The 20,189-nt window shown below is 43.6% G+C and overlaps 1 protein-coding gene across 1 annotated transcript; it reads left to right on the top strand.

Moving 5' to 3' along the window:
* Positions 1-141: 141 nt before the first annotated feature.
* On the top strand, positions 142-2,077 carry LOC116614511 (insulinoma-associated protein 1). The gene has a single exon (XM_032375602.2). It carries the CDS (start codon positions 468-470, stop codon positions 1,671-1,673), a length of 1,206 nt encoding a protein of 401 aa, XP_032231493.2. The 5' UTR covers positions 142-467; the 3' UTR covers positions 1,674-2,077.
* The last annotated feature ends 18,112 nt before the right edge of the window (positions 2,078-20,189 follow it).

Raw genomic sequence — 20,189 nt, 5'->3', positions numbered from 1 at the left:
GCATGTAAAAACGTTTCTTGGTCTCGCTAATGTGATGTTAATATACGTGTGCTCGTATATGGTGGAACAATGAAAAACACGTGCGATAGTGGGAAACAATAAAACAACATATTTAACAATAGGTAGAGCTGGATGGTGTGACGTCTCAATGAGTCGTTCTTAAACCTCTTAACAACCACCGTACAAGTCTATGACAGCTGCGCTCATACAATTAAAACAGTGGCGCTTCCGAGGTCCGTACGCATTCGGGCTACCGACGTAGACCAGTGAAGACATCCTCAGCTCCGGGTCGATACACGAACCACTAACGCCACACAACTCGCAAAGATCAGCTCAAATCATTCCCGGCTCGATCTAACGGTACGACAATCTGCAGTCTAGCGGTGTGGTATTGGTATTATATATTCCAAGTTGTGAGCGAAGAGTATTTAGCAAGTGCCGATAGGTGGAGAGAAACAGCTATAGCTATGCCTCGAGCATTTTTAGTCAAGAAAAACAAGAGCGTGAAGTCGTCGGGAGAGAAGAGGAGTTATCCAGAAGATGACTACGACCCTAACTTTAACTATGTCGACAATAGAATATTTGCGACTTCGTCTGCGGTTACTGGAATAATTCATTCACCGACGGAGTGCGATAAGTTCCCAGTGTTAAGTTCATTAACTACGATGTTCACATCGACGACGGCTTCAACCAGCTGTACGAGCGCGTTTAAACCATTCAAAACAGAAAAAGAAAACTCTCCGAAGCGACACAAGTCTAGCGTTCACTCTACGGAGGGAAAAGCGGAAAAACCAAGCAAGAGGGAAAGCAAAATGGAATTCTCGCCAATTTCCCGCGACCTGCATAATGAGAAACTCACAAATGAGCATGGATCAGTTGGCGGCAAAACTGCCGTACTAGAACACAAGGAATTCGCGATTTTTAGCGATAAAAACGATTTTCCAAAGCCTAAAGGTCCTCTTCCACAGTCGCAGTTTATTTGTCAGCTCTGTAGCGAAGTTTACAGCGATCCCTTTTCACTGGCGCAACACAAGTGTAGCGGAATTCAGCATACAGAGCACCGGTGTCCAGAATGCGATAAAGTATTTAGCTGCCCTGCCAACCTTGCGTCGCATCGACGGTGGCACAGACCTCGCTCGCCTCACGACAAGAAATCCTCACAGCCCCAGAAACCGGTCGAGAAAAAAAAAGTGGAGAGCGAGAGCGAAAGTGACAGTGAATCGGACACGGAAAAGAAACCAGGTTCGCCGGTGGTTGAATCTGAACTCAGTCCAGTTGGTAGCAGTCAAGGGCAATTTGTGTGTACCGTTTGCAATAAGACATTCCGGCGCAAGGCCTACCTTCGCAAACACATGAACAACCACACGGATGATAGGCCATATCCGTGCCAATACTGCGGCAAAGTATTCCGAAGCTTGACGAATCGGGCGAAGCACGTCCTAAATCATGCCGTGGGACCAAAAACATTCACCTGTAATGTATGTGGAAACGGTTTTGCCAACAAAGGTGGACTTGATCGTCATTCACGCATACACACAGGCGAGATCTACTCTTGTAAGCAATGCAGTAGCACATTTTACAGCTCGCCCGGTCTTACCCGGCACATCAATAAATGTCACCCTCCAGAGAACAGACAAATCGTGGTTCTACAAGTCCCGGTCAGACAGGGATGAAAACTCAAAAGAACACTAAGAAAAATAGTTTATCTGCGTATAAAAATGAACAAATAGTATTATATTTACAAAGATGCAAACAAAGCATAGGAATAATATCAAACGCAAAGCTAATGTACATATTTTTATTCGCTAGAGTACGAAGCCAGTTTCGGCTAAATTCTTTCACATGATGTATATATTTAAATGGTTTATCGTTAAAGTCTTTACGAAGAGAGCTTGTACATAAATTTGGTGTTGTAAAATGTAAGTTGTTCGGGGTTTTGTGGTAGTATGCGCGCTTTTGGAGCGCTTTAAAAGGCAGCTGCTCACGGTGTTTTCTATGGCTATGATAATGACTTGAATTTAGCGGATTCCGTGAATGAAACTTTCTACTCAATAAACAATATAAACGGAGAAAAAAAGGCTAAATGTGTCAGTGCTGCTCATTTGGGGTTTTCAAAGTGGATTTCCTTGTTTCCACTAACTGTCGACCACAAGCAAATACACTTTTTAATTTGTTGGTTGAATTTGACGTCGTATCAACACGAGCTGAAATCTTTTCACTGAGAATGAGATAAAAATCGGGGCCATAGGTGAAAGACGGAGTAATGTTTAAAACAAACCTTTGCATTTTTTCTTATTAAAGGGGAAAACTAAATGAAAGCGCTCTCCATAGAGTTGTATCGGATTTCAAGTTGACCGAGTGGCGTTCTTCCGAAGGCTGTCTTACTACCTTTCTGTCCTTCCTTTGTGAAAGAGTCTCTTATAGAATTTGAATAAAACGAGAATTTATCCGAGCCCGCGGGGAAACGCGTTTAAATACAGGGAAAGAACGACCATTAATTAAATATCCTTGATATTAAAATTCCCACAAGTTTTTCATTCTTAAGTTTGAATGTTTTAAGAAGCGGAAAATGGGGAGGTTTTCATCTCGGTTGCCACTTAGTTAGTATTCACGGAGTTTTGGCAACGAGTTGAATTTGCTCTGGAATGCGGCACAATACAGATTTGTAGTCAAGAAAATTCTACCTCCACTAAGAGCATTTTAAACCCACATTTCTTCAGATCGTTTGAATGAAAAGGCGTATCTTTAAAGATCGAATTGCGATTGAGTAAAAAAATACCACCACCCGGAATTCTCCCAAATAATGTATCTTATTACAAAAACATTATTTGCAACGCGAGAGTAGCTTTCATTCCTCTAAAGCTTTAGTAATGTTACTCTAGGATTTAGGATACTTATCTCAGAAAAGAATAAGTTATGGATTTTCAAAGCGCTTAGATAAACCTGATTGTTTGGCTTGTATTTGCCATTCAATGGTTTGTTGCTAAGAACAGAATTACTTGGCAAAAACTGTAAAATATTTTGTCCTGAATTACATATTCCAAAATAACAAGCAGGCTCAAAAGAGGTCTTTAGTACTTTAAATCCCCACTCAAGATATTAAAATCTTTCAAAAACACTTTATTTACGTATCTCATCTGCTTTTAGGAATTTTGGGAAAATGAAATTGATAATAAGTGGAAGGCTTTCGGAATTTTACGCGTTCATATGTATACACTATGGGTCGCATTGTTTACCGAAACGGTGGCTGCCGAGATACGAGGATGACTCATGAACAATTTCTTGAGAAGCATTTCCAAGGAAGAGAATTTATTCCCCTTTATTTCTATTCAAAACAGCAAAATGCTTGAGGCAAAACTGAAGCAGGAATATCCCTGATTCCGATAGTTTCACCGCGCGTTTTCCATCTCGCGAGTAAACATTGCAAAAGGCGTCCTATCTCTCCAGCTACTTTTTAATATCACAAAGTTTGCCAAGCATTCAGCGTTGATCCTTAACAAAAAAAAACTACGAATGAATTATTGTACGCTTTAGTCTATTCGCTATTGAGCATTTTCCCTCCTCTATTCGTTTTGCGTGCATGAGAAGGAATCGTATTAAAATCTTTTTGTATTGTCCCATTTTTCCACATACAATCCCCTGACCCCTAAACAAAGGTATCCATAAAGATTACGTTTTTATCGTAAGCAGCAGGCTACGAAATCATTATATCTTTAATTCCCTTAAATTGTAATTTACATTGTAATTCGCGTTCAAACTTGGACACGAATAGCTTTGGTTAAATGTTGTTAAAATCAAACAAGGTTTACTTTAAAATGAAGTTAAATTCGCAATACTGTCGCTATTACTCCTTACCAACGAACGACAGCAAACACTATGTAAATGAGAGTTTAGGAAGCGTACACTTCAAAATTATGAAATTTTCTCTATCCCTCGGAGAACATGCTTCCAGTCTAAATTTTATTACGGCCCACATTACTCATTAGAAAAAATCCGTTTTTATTCATGAGAATGATGTTTTAAGAGCCTATCTTAAAGTATAATCTCTTAAAGCACGGTTATAAATTCTACACCTCAAAACACTAAAACACCAAACCACTAAAACCGTTTGAGTTAACCACAAAAAACTCTTCGCAGTCGCGAAACATACTTCTACGAAATAGACAGGTAGGGTTCCTTTGCAATTGAATCAAAATGTATTGTTCCACATTTTAGCATGGCCTTTTGTATTCCTATGCTATAAAATCCCTGGGAAAATAGAACTAATACGAATGTGGTAGAAAAGGCCTGCCGCTTTGCTTCCAAAGACACTATTATTCGTAAGTTATCATTCATTTTCGCGTGGTGAAGGAATCTAATGACCCCCACGGGAGTACCCCGGTTCCCCTTACTAAAAATTTCTGCGCGCAAGTCAGGTTTAATTTTTTTTTTTTTTTGCATTCCAGCGAAATATTGCACAAAGCCTCAGTCATTCCTCATTCCTTGCCGGGATTGTGCTCGTGTTGGTTCAGCTGAATTTTCGCAACTTGTTGCCAAGGGAATAATAAGATGCGCGCAGAACTCCACTTTAACTGAATGTCAATTCCACTTATTCAAACTTAAATTCACCCAGACGAAATGAACACGCGTTGCATTTTCAAACTAGCTAAGCGCTTTCACTAAACACACTAGCTTCTTACAAAACCCACGGTCGAACCCAAAGATCAAAAGCAACATTTGTTATGTCTCTGAGTGGATTTAGTGTGTTACACAATGCAAGCGAACTGGTACTCTACTGGTGTTATTTGTCAGTAGAGTTGCTCAAATCCCTTAGAGTACAGATGCATAATTAATTTACCACTGTGCATGTTACACCGTCTTTGAGTAGCTCTTTCCATACTGGAAGAATTCAGGCCACCTGAGAGCGTCAGTCAAACGCATAACTGTAGAATATCAATTTGTTTTCACTCATTGACAGTCCTAATGGTCCCTACTCAGAACCACAAAACAAAAAAAACAAGCCCTGCATTTAACTTATTTCACTCTGGTAGACATGGAAACCGCCGGCTTTTGTACCCGACCATGCGGTAAAAGTAGCCACGGAAAGGATCTCATCTAGATACAAACACGTAAAAAGGATCGCTCGCCGATACGCCAATAACAAGACACGTTAGCGCGTGTTGGTTATTTTCCGATTCGCACTTAAAACACAATGTCGGCATTTCTCAAATTGATTTTTGTTATAAGGCGGAGTAAAATTGATAGAAAACAATCCTCTCTTTTCTAATTTCCTGATTCCTCGAGCGACGTACGGTAAATATTTGGGTGACGAGATAAGGGGTGATTTGAACCGACTGGAACTGACAAACTTGCACAGGAAACATAGTAACTTTACTTTTGTCACATATTCGCTCGGTGTCAAGCCTAGGAAAGGTCTCAAACAAGGACAAATAATAATAATAGCCAAGCTTTGAGTGGTGTGTGCTCTAGTATCTCCCCTGCTAGACAATTCACCTTTCGAGCAGGATTTTGTACATGTGCGATGTTATTGTTTGCGAGGCTTTTTCAAGAAACGCATTCTTCAGGGCTTGCAGCGATTGCTCAGTAACCGATGGAACGCCAAACTTGTTTCCCTTGAAGCGTCTCTGACTCGCCTCTTACAATAACAAAGAACTCTTAAAACTGAACTTCCCCCGAAATTCCCTCCTTTATCGTCAGCAAGTCGCTCGATGAATGCAAATTTCGCCACTTAAAAACACTCAAGAGAAATCCCCTTACTGCATGATTTTGTTATTGTCTATACATGAAAATTTTAATTTGAAAAGGCCAGCACATTTTCTATTAGGTTGCAATATCAAAATATTATTTTCCCTCTCTACGGGATGAGCGGGGGCATACTGCGTCGCGTATAAGTTTCCTCACATTCTAACACGCAAAGTTTTGCGCAATACAGTCATTCTTCAAACGAAAAACACATTTCTTAACCACTAAACTGTTTAGCAACAAACCAATATTCCCCATTAATCTCGTTAGTCCTTGAAAAGATCATCTTGTATGATTTACAGGCAATTTCGTGTTGTCTGAAAAGCTTTTGAAAAGCGAGAAAGAAGATGAGGTCCGATTGAACGCAAACATAGGAACCTCGCGAAAAGTCTTTTTACACTTTTGACATCCCGTATTGGTTTAAGCGATAAAAATCCTTGCTCTCGAATGGAATTTATCGGCTGCGATCTCGAGCTTATCGCAAAACGATTGGACCTAAATAATTTTAGAATACTTGAAAGCAGCTGCTCTTTTGCGACTGTTTCTCACGATTTTGTCGGGCTTTGGCGCAGGAACTTTCTTCCCCTTACGATTAGCAAGAGAGAATGAATTACCGCTAGGAAAAAAATACGACTTTCCACCTCCTTGCTAATTCCAATACTTTAAAGTATGAGCAAATTCGTTAACAACGCTTATTTAGCATTTTAGTGCCTTACTAATTCTCCCAGTACCGAAATCTTCAGTTATTATCGCAACTTAAGGCCTCTGTGATTTCCTTTTTTTTTGTTACGTTGTTCAAACAATGCGAGGGCTTTGAGGTTCAAACGGAGATTTGCCATTGTTTTCGGAGAAAATTCCCAAAACAGATTTCCGTTTATATGGAAATTATTCTGAAATGTTTTCAATTTCTATACAAGAAGGCAAATTGCGTTTAGGAGTTTTCTTCTTCTTAAGGGGAATGCGCGAAATCAACTCAAATTCCAGCGCGCGCTCGCCATGTGAAATTGATAAGTTTCTCACTCTTTCATTTACGTTCTCTTTCTCACAGATATTATTTCAGCTATTTTTGCATCTAAATAAAAGCGCTTGTTTCAGCTGCAGGCTCGTTGTTGACCGTAGGCCAGTTGATCAAAGACCCAAACAACCCCATTGTAATGTACCAAAAGCATTCAAAAGCGAGACCAAGCCCTTCGATCATACCCCTGTCATTCACGCGCTATGGTATTTCAAGGGTGCGAGCTTCGCGCCGAGCCTTTGTAATGCAGATTTCGCATGCCGAGAAACGATTCAGTTTACGCTAACAAAGAGACATTCGTGCTTTGTTACTAGTTCTGAGACATGCATATACATAGACTTCCGATCTTGAGGGCTACCGGTAATTGATACGTACCCTTAGCTACTATTGTACGTTGCCGCGCGATAGATGCTATCATTAAGCGCAAATTCGGGGCGCTTAAAGCATTTTTGTAGCGCTTTTGCAAAACCCCGGAGATCTGCCAATTTGAGCGAGGAGAAATTACTCGTAAGCCAACCACGATAACTCTAGAATTGTCGACCGACGCCCAATAAATTACGAATAATAGCGAAATTGTATATTGGTATCGCTGTTACCCGGGCCGCTCGTAAAAGGTTGACATTTGTAATAAGTGCGTAAGGAAATGAAAATAATCAATCCCGCGCGTGTGGTGATACTATAAAAGCTTTAATAATTTCCTACTGAAGAATTTTTAGGTATTTTCGGTTGCTAATGTGTGCGCGTTGTGGAACACACACCAAGTCCTATACTTGTGATTTAACCATGTTTATTTTTGTGGGGGAATTTCCTCAAGATTCTCATCACTTTGTAAACATCGAATGACGGTTCTTTCGTAAAATGCTCATTAATTGTTTTTCTAGGCTGAATAAAGCGATTTGCGAATTTATGACTTGTGATAACATCGACAATTCACTTTGTCTGCCTACAACTGCAAATCAAAAAATTCGAGTCGGGGAAGTGCCCCTCGATTTAATCTGAATCCATTATGCTGGCCCTAATACTTGGTCATTATCAGAGAGTGGTCCAATGCTGTCTGTCATTCATCTAATCGTTTAAAACACCCTTTGAATTGCTCACTTCTCCTGAATTTTATAGCTCAAGATATAACAAAGCAGGCCGGAATTCAGCAAGCGCGCTGCCTCAACTGTCCTCTCTCGCTGGCGGTCGTCTTGCCGAGCGCTGGGGGGGTCTATTGAAAACTATTTATCTAACATCCAACCTGGCGTAACTTAAAACAAACACCGCGCTCTTAAGGATTGTCATACATTAACACTGCGGCAGAGCAGTAATCAATTTGCCATTTTCCCCGCGCAGGTGTCGAACGGCCCCAAACGCGTTTTTTTAGAACCATGGTAAATTCTCTTTGAGAGTAAGTAGCCAGCAAGCTTACAATGTCCCTACACTACCCAGGGACAAATTCAAATTGACAATTAGTGCGAAGTTGATGGGAAATTGGTAGGCCCTTAATTGGTGCCTAGCGTTAAATAAAGAAAATCAAAAGAACGCTAAAAGACTAAAAAGGTATTGAAACTAGCAAATTATCTCGGACTGGAGTGCGATTACATCGCTAGCTAAATGGAAGAGAGCGGAACTGGAAGATCAAATCTAAACTGAGTTCCTCCACTCATTCTACAGAAATTAAAACGAAGACATAGCTACGGCATTATCAGTGACTATCCTTAAAGAGGTGAATGATAATATCTCCTCTTAGCGAGTGAGCGCGTGTGATAACCGAGCGAATTTCATACAGCAGGAGCGGCTATACGGTTGATCCCATTTGTACATCTCGAACGAACCAATGTCTTTTTAGTATGCTGGTTTGGAATTAATTAAATTCACCTTTTATTGCGCTATTTTCATTCACGAAATGTTTCTTGTAAGCTTCCTTTTCGCACCAAATCTATTTTCGCGAGAAACTTTTTATCCCGGAAAGTTTAACAGACCACAGTACCTTGGCATTTCTATTCATTTCATTTACATCTGCCTTTTGTTAGGAAAATCATTGTTTCCCCAAAATACCTTCATTCATATTAAATACAGCAAAACGGACTGATGAAAAATGGTCAATGTCAGATAGCAACTAAAACTGCTTTGCCTAGGAGATTGTCTATTCATCATCATGAATATTCTAGATGTTTCTGTTCTGAACCATCAGGCGTCAGATACGTTCACCTGCGCATTGAAGAGATCTTGTTCATTTTTGCGAAATATTGAACCGATGTTTCGTTATGTATTCTATCTTATAAGGCGAATATAACGTAAAATATAAAGTAACTTTCTCATTGTAAAAGTTTCAATACGGAAACCAAAGATCAGGAAAACATTTCTTAATTTCATTTGACGGGTATAATGATAAAGTGGTCTTTTCTACTGGAAAAAGACAATATTTGATTTAATTTCACATAGGTATTTACACTCGAGGGCAGAAAACAGTATTAAATCCCCTTTGTCAAACACACTGGGTCAACCTTAAGAAACGAATGGTTATTTTTTTTTCTAAAACGTAATATCTTGAGTAAATAATTCTGTTAGAGTGGTGCTATTTGCGCTTTTTGTCGGCTTTTATGCTTTTCATGCAAACAGCACGATAAAAACGTAACTGCGAGGAAAAAATCAGCAGTTAAATTAATTTCGATCATCTGATTATCTGATTGGATACCGACAAGGTCGAAATAACTTCGTTGTTTGAGAATAAAACAGTCAAAACCACCCTTGAGATGGCCTCTAGTATCTAGTAACGAATTAGTGGTGAGTATTAGAGTTTTGAAGCTAGTCTATATAATGGAAAATATATACAACTTATCATCGATGACAAGTTAAAATTTGCCTTACACCTAATACACTCTTTTTTTATATAAGAACGTCCAGCCTGAGATTTCACCAAATTTTAAAAACATGCTTATAGAACATGCCGATGCTCAGATATCAGAAAAAAATCTTTTTTAGTCCTGATGCGTTCTAAAATGCAGAATCAAATTGTGCTCATAGTAACAAGTACTATCGATCAATAGCACTTTCATGAGACAGGTGAAAGGTTATCTAGTGGGTCAAAACCAGGTCAAATTCCCTTCTACAGCACAATATTTAAAATCACACTCCATGACCGATTACCTCTTCTACCTCGCATGCGCGAGATAAACTGAAAAATTTTGAAAACCTATGTGTGTTTTTTGTTTAATTCTATGATAGAGGAGTTTTTAATTTAATCGAGTAACATCCTATCACTACCAACATGGATTTTATTGGTATAGACGATGATGTCATTCAGGAAACGGGGGGTATTTGCCTCCGAGGTGGATCAATCTTTTTTTTCAATATCAGGAAAGTTAAGCGACATTATAAACATAAAAAGGAATGTATTTCAGTGTTTTGCCTTTGTAAAATGCCAGTAAAATTTCAGATTTCTGATAAACCATATAAATCCGTAAAATTCATCAAACTAATAAAACGTAAAAAGGGGAAAAACAAGAACACTCCGTGGTAATACGCTGTTTTCTTGCCGACACATTCCAATTAAAACGGGCTTTTTATTTGACTAAGCTATTCGGTGCTACAAAGTTTTTCTTCGGGAGGGACTCGGTTCTTTTCGGATGTTACTCGGTGCTCTTCGGAAGTTACTCGGTGTATATTAGCTAGCAAAATCGCGTTTGCAACAGTGCGATACGTTATTTTTTCATGACGCATTCAGGGGGCCTGCAGTGTTCAAACTAGAAGTTATGACACAAGTCGCGTTATCGCATATGCGCATATCCCACGCGTAATTCACCGCAGGGGTTCCATTAACTTCGGAAGGTCTCCCAGCATGCATCGCGCCATTCAGTCTACCTCCTAGGCACATGTGGAATTTAGTTGGCGCGCTTTTGGCGTGAATGAGAACTACTTGAGGGTTCCAAATACACTTTTAAGGAAACAGAGAGCGCTAATATTGGGCACCCTATGGCGAGTGAGAAATTGACTCTACCTGGCGCGACAAATTGACGTGAAACTCAGTTAGGGCGGTTAGGTTTAATGAGATTGTTCTAATGGCACGTAGCAGCCATAGACATCTTTGTATCACGTACGAGCTGATTCTCTTCTTATCTTAAAGAGCCATGTTCAGCCACACGCTATTGGTTTCATGTTAACAGATAAAATATGTGAAGAAATATCCATCGAAAATGTCTATTTAAAACTGAATAAAGTTTCATAATCTTCTACCAAATTCAACCGAAAATATTATTAAAGTCCCAAATCAGCCAATGGAAATGTATCTCGAGCTAGATATTTTGTTAGGGTGACAAAAAGGCCGCTGACAAAGGCTGTTAAAAGAAGGCCAATCACGCCGCCATTTTACTCTCTCGCATAACATCGACTCACTCATTTCCATTGGCTAATTCAAGCAAGTAAAGAAACTCTCAATCAAATATAATTTACAAAGTAATAGACTTCGATCGTGGATGGTTATTTTCAAGTTTTCTTGCAAATGAACCGCTTTATTTTCCTATTGTAAATAATAACAAAGGAGTGGTTGATCGACATTCTTTAAATACGTCTTTCTCCTCGTCCTCGCCTCTTTTTTTCATACTCTTACTTTACTCTCTACATCTATTTTCTTTCTTCCATTTACATTCACTTCTGTCTCCAATCTCTTCTCTTTCTCGTGATACTCTCAGGCCGAGACATGGATGTTCAGTCTACAAGAACCCTGTTTTTGCAAAGAGCTCGAGTCTCAATCATTACAGCAAACAGAGACTTTATCAATCTCTTTATCTCATAGCTATCGTATAGTTTTAAACTCGGACATCGCCCTATGCTGTTAAAAAAGTAGATACTTAACTTTCTCTTTATCTCAGGCGAGTATAGCTTAGTATATGATACCAATATCACAAGGGGGTCCCCTTTCTCGAGTGACGCGTCACAGATAGTTGCCATTGGTGAACCGATATACAGAGAGATCTAGGAATTTGAGATCTAGTATCGACACAAACGCAGCCCTAGAAAACCACACATTTCGCTGCTGTTTTCAACCAATATTGGAATGACAATCATGCGAAGAAATATCGAAATATCGAAAAATAAAAACAACATGTTATCCTTTATCTACCAATTCAATCGAAAACCTCGCAAAAGATTCACAAAATCAACCGACGGGAGTGGATGCTTTCTCCCTAGGATTTTTGCTAGAGTGACAAAATAGAGGGTAACAGAGACTATTGAGGTTTAGTTTATAGATTCATGTAAAGTAATTAATCACACATTGGCTTTGCTGGTAAAAAAAAGTACATTAAGACAATGTCCAAATTACCACAGAAACCCTAGAACTAATCCACTTGTTCCCTTAAATGCTATCCTTGAATTTTATCCCAACGGTAAAAACAATTTTTTTAAGGTGGTAACTAAATTTTATGCGCTCGCAGAAAATGGCACATATAGAAGCTCTGTAGATATTCAAGGCGGGAAATCAATCTATGTAAGGGATACTGGTTTACTATTCGTGAAAGACGACCGGTGCATTATAAAACCCGAAAGAAAATCAAGAAAAAGGCACTTTGCAGTCAAGCATTTAATAGACAAACAAATAACCATAAAATGCCGACAAGGGGAGATGTTTGCAAAGCAATAAGCCATGAAAATTATCAATAAGGGTCGGCTTGTTAAAGGGATTTCCTTCAGAGGGAATTTCCACACATGAGTTGTGTTTAGACAGGACAGGATAAGCTAGATTTTGAATTAGACTAAAGCAAAAGGAAATGTCGTGTCGTTTTTGATTTAATGTTTCCTTAAAATTACTTTGTGGGTTTCGTGAGCCCTCTGGGATAAAATCATTAAAGAAATGTATTCATTCATTTCGAATGTTAACGTGAATCCGTTGGGGAATATTTAACGCCATTAATTTCAGAAAAAACTACGTTTTTATGTTAAAAACCTTTCATACTTAAAGTTTATTGGCATTAAACATAGAGCAGAAACTATCGGAAGCAGCATTGGCAAATTTAATCTCAACGATTTCTGGCAGCTGTAGCAAGGCTACTAGGCCTTTAAAAATCATAGGGTTTTTTTCTGAATTTAATGAGAAACGCGCAGTTTTGTTTCAACGTTTTCATTCTATTTTGTGACGCTCATACGATGTCAGACCATTCAATAGATGCGTCCACTTGTCTTAGGTAAATATAAACTTCTAAATATGGACACATATCTATCTTAGCATATTAGAAACTCTGAACAACTTTCGAAGCAAGAACGGCTAGAAAACTCATATTACATAAGGTTTATAATTTGATTCGACGGCCTTACTCATAATACATCTCTTTACCGTTTTAAGATGCCCTCATAGGGTTTACGAGATAGCACTTGACTCTCCTTCGACAAAGAGCTATAATATGTATTCAACGTTTCACCTTAAAAATGAACATAAAAAACAGTACGCTAATGTTAAAATCTCTTGGAATTTAAATACCACCTTTGTTACATAAAATGGAACATGATGAAAAAATAACAATAAAATAAAAACAGAAGGCGATGATTAAATAAATTTGACGAAATAAATTGAAATAACACAATGTAACCCCAGGGAAAACAACAATTGATTGCTATTTTATTCACAAGAATATCATAAAACCGGAGGAGTGACGACTAGTGTTTGGTTAAATGCCTCGCATAAGTTTGAGATCGAGATCGCTGTCAAGTAGGATTTACAGATAAATCCCAAATTGAAGATTTAAAGCACACGAAAATAATAGCATTTGCTAATGCGTCTCGAGTTCATTTCTCATTACAGAATCCCATTTTCTCGATAACGCCAAAAAGCTATCATCGAAAGTGAAGCGTTTATCTTCTGTTGAGAGGCATATAAGCAAAGGGTATCTTTCACAAGAGAAGTGCATTAATAACTCGAATTGGATGATAACAATACAAACGTAGGGAAGTCCTTGCTGCTTGGAAAGCCAAGATGGTAATGGGTCTTATCTTTCAGTCAGGGTTTACACAGTTATCTTATCACGAGTATTGTGTTAATATGCTTTCAGAAATGTGTTCGACAGCTGATAAAAAAGCGCAAATCCCCAAGAAAGCTACGTTAATCACTTTTTTCGGAGACAACTTCTAGACGCAATCGGTCAGTTGTTAGGTGGCAAGAGCATTCACTTTCACTTAAAATGCAACAAGCAACAGTTACCATTATTACAAAACACGAGAAAGTCAGGCAATCATGGTACGGAAATCAGTTTGATTGACACATACTTTAAAACTAGCACGTTTCACTCATAGTCTGCCCTACAGTTAGCCACGCGTTAACAGACTGGTAAAGTCTATTTAAATCACTGTTTCTTGCATATGTGTATTGGTTAATTTCCAAAACAGTCTGGTGGGCATTGTAGAACACTGTAGTATTAGTGGTAAGGGTATGGGTGGTGTAGTGGTGAGGGTATGGGTGGTGTAGTGGTGAGGGTATGGGTGGTGTAGTGGTGAGGGTATGGGTGGTGTAGTGGTGAGGGTATGGCTGGTGTAGTGGTGAGGGTATGGCTGGTGTAGTGGTGAGGGTATGGCTGGTGTAGTGGTGAGGGTATGGGTGGTGTAGTGGTGAGGTATGGGTGGTGTAGTGGTGAGGGTATGGGTGGTGTAGTGGTGAGGGAATGTGTGGTGTAGTGGTAAGGGTATGGGTGGTGTAGTGGTGAGGGTTTGGGTGGTGTAGTGGTAAGGGTAGGGGTGGTGTAGTGGTAACGGTATGGGTGGTGTAGCGGTGAGGGTATGGGTAGTGTAGTGGTGAGGGTATGGGTGGTGTAGTGGTGAGGGTATGGGTGGTGTAGTGGTGAGGGTATGGGTGGTGTTGTAGTAAGGGTATGAGTGCTGTAGTGGTGAGCGTATGGGTGGTGTAGCGGTAAGGGTATGGGTGGTGTAGTGGTGAGGGTATGGGTGGTGTAGTGGTAAGGGTATGGGTTATGTAGTGGTAAGGGTATGGGTGGTGTAGTGGTAAGGGTATGGGTGGTGTAGTGGTGAGAGTATGGGTGAGGGTATGGGTGGTGTAGTGGTGAGGGTATGGGTGGTGTAGCGGTAAGGGTATGGGTGGTGTAGTGGTATGGGTGGTGTAGTGGTGAGGGTATGGGTGGTGTAGTGGTGAGGGTATGGGTGGTGTAGCGGTAAGGGTATGGGTGGTGTAGTGGTGAGGGTATGGGTGGTGTAGTGGTAAGGGTATGGGTTATGTAGTGGTAAGGGTATGGGTTATGTAGTGGTAAGGGTATGGGTGGTGTAGTGGTAAGGGTATGGGTGGTGTAGTGGTGAGAGTATGGGTGGTGTAGTGGTGAGGGTATGGGTGGTGTAGTGGTGAGGGTATGGGTGGTGTAGTGGTAAGGGTATGGGTGGTGTAGTGGTGAGGGTATGGGTGGTGTAGTGGTGAGGGTATGGGTGGTGTAGTGGTGAGGGTATGGGTGGTGTAGTGGTAAGGGTATGGGTGGTGTAGTGGTGAGGGTATGGGTGGTGTAGTGGTAAGGGTATGGGTGGTGTAGTGGAGAGGGTATGGGTGGCATAGTGGTAAGGGTATGGGTGGTGTAGTGGTGAGGGTATGGGTGGTGTAGTGGTGAGGGTATGGGTGGTGTAGTGGTGAGGGTATGGGTGGTGTAGTGGTGAGGGTATGGGTGATGTAGTGGTAAGGGTATGAGTGGTGTAGTGGTGAGGGTATGGGTGGTGTAGCGGTAAGGGTATGGGTGGTGTAGTGGTGAGGGTATGGGTGGTGTAGTGGTGAGGGTATGGGTGGTGTAGTGGTGAGGGTATGGGTGGTGTAGTGGTAAGGGTATGAGTGGTGTAGTGGTGAGGGTATGGGTGGTGTAGCGGTAAGGGTATGGGTGGTGTGGTGGTGAGGGTATGGGTGGTGTAGTGGTAAGGGTATGGGTTATGTAGTGGTAAGGGTATGGGTGGTGTAGTGGTAAGGGTATGGGTGGTGTAGTGGTGAGAGTATGGGTGGTGTAGTGGTGAGGGTGTGGGTGGTGTAGTGGTGAGGGTATGGGTGGTGTAGTGGCAAGGGTATGGGTGGTGTAGTGGCAAGGGTGGTGTAGTGGTGAGGGTATGGGTGGTGTAGTGGTGAGGGTATGGGTGGTGTAGTGGTGAGGGTATGGGTGGTGTAGTGGTGAGGGTATGGGTGGTGTAGTGGTGAGGGTATGGGTGGTGTAGTGGTAAGGATGGTGTAGTGGTGAGGGTATGGGTGGTGTAGTGGTAAGGGTGGTGTAGTGGTGAGGGTATGGGTGGTGTAGTGGTGAGGGTATGGGTGGTGTAGTGGTGAAGGTATGGCTCGTGTAGTGGTGAGGTATGGGTGGTGTAGTGGTGAGGGTATGGGTGGTGTAGTGGTGAGGGTATGGGTGGTGTAGTGGTGAGGGTATGGGTGGTGTAGTGGTAAGGGTGGTGTAGTGGTGAGGGTATGGGTGGTGTAGTGGTGAGGGTATGGGTGATGTAGTGGTAAGGGTATGGGTGGTGTAGTGGTGAGGGTATGGGTGGTGTAGTGGTGAGGGTATGGGTGGTGTAGTGGTGAGGGTATGGGTGGTGTAGTGGTGAGGGTATGGGTGGTGTAGTGGTAAGGGTATGGGTGGTGTAGTGGTGAGGGTATGGGTGGTGTAGTGGTGAGGGTATGGGTGGTGTAGTGGTGAGGGTATGGGTGGTGTAGTGGTGAGGGTATGGGTGGTGTAGTGGTAAGGGTATGGGTGGTGTAGTGGTGAGGGTATAAGTGGTGTAGTGGTAAGGGTAGGGGTGGTGTAGTGGTGAGGTATGGGTGGTGTAGTGGTGATGTTATGGCTCGTGTAGTGGTGAGGTATGGGTGGTGTAGTGGTGAGGGTATGGGTGATGTAGTGGTGAGGGTATTAGTGGTGTGGTGGTGAGGGTATGGGTGGTGTGGTGGTAAGGGTATGGGTGATGTAGTGGTGAGCGTATGGGTGGTGTGGTGGTGAGGGTATGGGTGGTGTAGTGGTGAGGGTATGGGTGGTGTAGCGGTAAGGGTATGGGTGGTGTAGTGGTGAGGGTTTGGGTGGTGTAGTGGTAAGGGTATGGGTGATGTAGTGGTAAGGGTGTGGGTGGTGTAGTGGTGAGGGTATGGGTGGTGTAGTGGTGAGGGTATGGGTGGTGTAGTGGTGAGGGTGTGGGTGGTGTAGTAATAAGGGTATCGGTGGTGTAGTGGTGAGGGTATGTGTGGTGTAGTGGTGAGGGTGTGGGTGGTGTAGTGGTGAGGGTATGGGTGTTGTAGTGGTGTGGGTATGGGTGGTGTATTGGTGAGGGTGTGGGTGGTGTAGTGGTGAGGGTATGGGTGTTGTAGTGGTGTGGGTATGGGTGGTGTAGTGGTGAGGGTATGGGTGGTGTAGTGGTGAGGGTGTGGGTGGTGTAGTGGTGAGGGTATGGGTGTTGTAGTGGTGTGGGTATGGGTGGTGTAGTGGTGAGGGTATGGGTGGTGTAGTGGTGAGGGTATGGGTGGTGTAGTGGTAAGGGTATGGGTGGTGTAGTGGTGAGGGTATCAGTGGTGTAGTGGTGAGGGTATGGGTGGTGTAGTGGTAAGGATAAGGGTGGTGTAGTGGTGAGGGTATGGGTGGTGTAGTGGTGAGGGTGTGGGTGGTGTAGTGGTGAGGGTATGGGTGGTGTGGTGGTGAGGGTATGGGTGGTGTAGTGGTAAGGGTATGGGTTATGTAGTGGTAAGGGTATGGGTGGTGTAGTGGTGAGAGTATGGGTGGTGTAGTGGTGAGGGTGTGGGTGGTGTAGTGGTGAGGGTATGGGTGGTGTAGTGGCAAGGGTATGGGTGGTGTACTGGCAAGGGTGGTGTAGTGGTGAGGGTATGGGTGGTGTAGTGGTGAGGGTATGGGTGGTGTAGTGGTGAGGGTATGGGTGGTGTAGTGGTGAGGGTATGGGTGGTGTAGTGGTAAGGATGGTGTAGTGGTGAGGGTATGGGTGGTGTAGTGGTAAGGGTGGTGTAGTGGTGAGGGTATGGGTGGTGTAGTGGTGAGGGTATGGGTGGTGTAGTGGTGAAGGTATGGCTCGTGTAGTGGTGAGGTATGGGTGGTGTAGTGGTGAGGGTATGGGTGGTGTAGTGGTGAGGGTATGGGTGGTGTAGTGGTGAGGGTATGGGTGGTGTAGTGGTAAGGGTGGTGTAGTGGTGAGGGTATGGGTGATGTAGTGGTAAGGGTATGGGTGGTGTAGTGGTGAGGGTATGGGTGGTGTAGTGGTGAGGGTATGGGTGGTGTAGTGGTGAGGGTATGGGTGGTGTAGTGGTGAGGGTATGGGTGGTGTAGTGGTAAGGGTATGGGTGGTGTAGTGGTGAGGGTATGGGTGGTGTAGTGGTGAGGGTATGGGTGGTGTAGTGGTGAGGGTATGGGTGGTGTAGTGGTGAGGGTATGGGTGGTGTAGTGGTGAGGGTATGGGTGGTGTAGTGGTAAGGGTATGGGTGGTGTAGTGGTGAGGGTATCAGTGGTGTAGTGGTGAGGGTATGGGTGGTGTAGTGGTAAGGGTAAGGGTGGTGTAGTGGTGAGGGTATGGGTGGTGTAGTGGTGAGGGTGTGGGTGGTGTAGTGGTGAGGGTATGGGTGGTGTGGTGGTGAGGGTATGGGTGGTGTAGTGGTAAGGGTATGGGTTATGTAGTGGTAAGGGTATGGGTGGTGTAGTGGTAAGGGTATGGGTGGTGTAGTGGTGAGAGTATGGGTGGTGTAGTGGTGAGGGTGTGGGTGGTGTAGTGGTGAGGGTATGGGTGGTGTAGTGGCAAGGGTATGGGTGGTGTACTGGCAAGGGTGGTGTAGTGGTGAGGGTATGGGTGGTGTAGTGGTGAGGGTATGGGTGGTGTAGTGGTGAGGGTATGGGTGGTGTAGTGGTGAGGGTATGGGTGGTGTAGTGGTAAGGATGGTGTAGTGGTGAGGGTATGGGTGGTGTAGTGGTAAGGGTGGTGTAGTGGTGAGGGTATGGGTGGTGTAGTGGTGAGGGTATGGGTGGTGTAGTGGTGAAGGTATGGCTCGTGTAGTGGTGAGGTATGGGTGGTGTAGTGGTGAGGGTATGGGTGGTGTAGTGGTGAGGGTATGGGTGGTGTAGTGGTGAGGGTATGGGTGGTGTAGTGGTAAGGGTGGTGTAGTGGTGAGGGTATGGGTGGTGTAGTGGTGAGGGTATGGGTGATGTAGTGGTAAGGGTATGGGTGGTGTAGTGGTGAGGGTATGGGTGGTGTAGTGGTGAGGGTATGGGTGGTGTAGTGGTGAGGGTATGGGTGGTGTAGTGGTGAGGGTATGGGTGGTGTAGTGGTAAGGGTATGGGTGGTGTAGTGGTGAGGGTATGGGTGGTGTAGTGGTGAGGGTATGGGTGGTGTAGTGGTGAGGGTATGGGTGGTGTAGTGGTGAGGGTATGGGTGGTGTAGTGGTGAGGGTATGGGTGGTGTAGTGGTAAGGGTATGGGTGGTGTAGTGGTGAGGGTATAAGTGGTGTAGTGGTAAGGGTAGGGGTGGTGTAGTGGTGAGGTATGGGTGGTGTAGTGGTGATGTTATGGCTCGTGTAGTGGTGAGGTATGGGTGGTGTAGTGGTGAGGGTATGGGTGATGTAGTGGTGAGGGTATTAGTGGTGTGGTGGTGAGGGTATGGGTGGTGTGGTGGTAAGGGTATGGGTGATGTAGTGGTGAGCGTATGGGTGGTGTGGTGGTGAGGGTATGGGTGGTGTAGTGGTGAGGGTATGGGTGGTGTAGCGGTAAGGGTATGGGTGGTGTAGTGGTGAGGGTTTGGGTGGTGTAGTGGTAAGGGTATGGGTGATGTAGTGGTAAGGGTGTGGGTGGTGTAGTGGTGAGGGTATGGGTGGTGTAGTGGTGAGGGTATGAGTGGTGTAGTGGTGAGGGTGTGGGTGGTGTAGTAATAAGGGTATCGGTGGTGTAGTGGTGAGGGTATGTGTGGTGTAGTGGTGAGGGTGTGGGTGGTGTAGTGGTGAGGGTATGGGTGTTGTAGTGGTGTGGGTATGGGTGGTGTATTGGTGAGGGTGTGGGTGGTGTAGTGGTGAGGGTATGGGTGTTGTAGTGGTGTGGGTATGGGTGGTGTAGTGGTGAGGGTATGGGTGGTGTAGTGGTGAGGGTGTGGGTGGTGTAGTGGTGAGGGTATGGGTGTTGTAGTGGTGTGGGTATGGGTGGTGTAGTGGTGAGGGTATGGGTGGTGTAGTGGTGAGGGTATGGGTGGTGTAGTGGTAAGGGTATGGGTGGTGTAGTGGTGAGGGTATCAGTGGTGTAGTGGTGAGGGTATGGGTGGTGTAGTGGTAAGGATAAGGGTGGTGTAGTGGTGAGGGTATGGGTGGTGTAGTGGTGAGGGTGTGGGTGGTGTAGTGGTGAGGGTATGGGTGGTGTAGTGGTGAGGGTATGGGTGGTGTATTGGTGAGGGTATGGGTGGTGTAGTGGTGAGGGTATGGGTGGTGTAGCGGTAAGGGTATGGGTGGTGTAGTGGTGAGGGTGTGGGTGGT

This window comes from Nematostella vectensis, chromosome 7 (assembly GCF_932526225.1).
Source record: "Nematostella vectensis chromosome 7, jaNemVect1.1, whole genome shotgun sequence".
NCBI lineage: Eukaryota > Metazoa > Cnidaria > Anthozoa > Actiniaria > Edwardsiidae > Nematostella > Nematostella vectensis.
This window is presented reverse-complemented; position numbering and strand designations above follow the sequence as displayed.